Raw genomic sequence first — 659 nt, 5'->3', positions numbered from 1 at the left:
GAGCTGTGAGTCTCTGAGCTATGCGAAAGCGCTTGGGGTTTCAGGAGTGCGGAAAAGCCTATCCCGTTCCCACGTTCTCTTGCTTTCCCTCGTGTTCGTCCTCTCTGCTAATACGGTCAGAGATGTAACTTGAATCTCTGCCGAGACTGGGGCGGGGGAAGCTATGGCGAGCGAGGGGGGCAGAGGGGATTCTCTCCCCCCCCCCAAAACAAAGCCCGGTGCGGGCGCGCCGGTGGCGACAGCGATCCCGCGGCGCCGGGAAGGCGGGTTTTGCGCAGGAGGTGAGGCCAGCGAGCCCGCGGAAGGCAGGTCCCGCGCGGCGGGGCCCACCCACTTGAAAACAAAACTTTTTTCCTGCAGGCAGGGAGCGCAGAGACCTGGAGCGAGGTCCCGGGGCAGCCTCGCCGCGGCCGCCGCCCTTCGCGGAGCTGGTATGCGGTAGGGCTGGGCCATGTATTGGAAGAGCGACCCGATGTTCGTGTGCAGGCTGGAGGACAAGGACCTGCCCGCGCTCGGCGGCCCCTCGGAGAAGGTGAGCGGGCGGCCGCGGCGCGGGCGGGCCCGAGCCGCGCCGGCGGGGCCCCGCTCACCTTCATGAAGGGCCCGGCGAGGGCGAAGAGCGCGCGGACCAGCCAGTTGAAGTGGCGCATGATGCCCGT

The 659-nt window shown here is 67.8% G+C and overlaps 1 protein-coding gene across 1 annotated transcript in view; it reads left to right on the top strand.

Moving 5' to 3' along the window:
* The first annotated feature begins 406 nt into the window (after window positions 1-406).
* Window positions 407-659, top strand: part of LHX8 (LIM homeobox 8) — an 8,514-nt gene continuing 8,261 nt past the window's right edge. Inside the window, exon 1 of the mRNA XM_085309834.1 lies at window positions 407-532. Coding sequence (XP_085165960.1) covers window positions 452-532 — 81 coding nt within the window. The 5' untranslated portion in view covers window positions 407-451. The remainder of the gene's footprint in view (window positions 533-659) is intronic.

This window comes from Rhea americana, unplaced genomic scaffold (assembly GCF_003343005.1).
Source record: "Rhea americana isolate MKP2758 unplaced genomic scaffold, rheAme1 scaffold_304, whole genome shotgun sequence".
In the NCBI taxonomy this organism is placed as follows: domain Eukaryota; kingdom Metazoa; phylum Chordata; class Aves; order Rheiformes; family Rheidae; genus Rhea; species Rhea americana.
The sequence above is the reverse complement of the archived record's forward strand: the minus strand, read 5'-3'. Positions and strand labels throughout refer to the sequence as shown.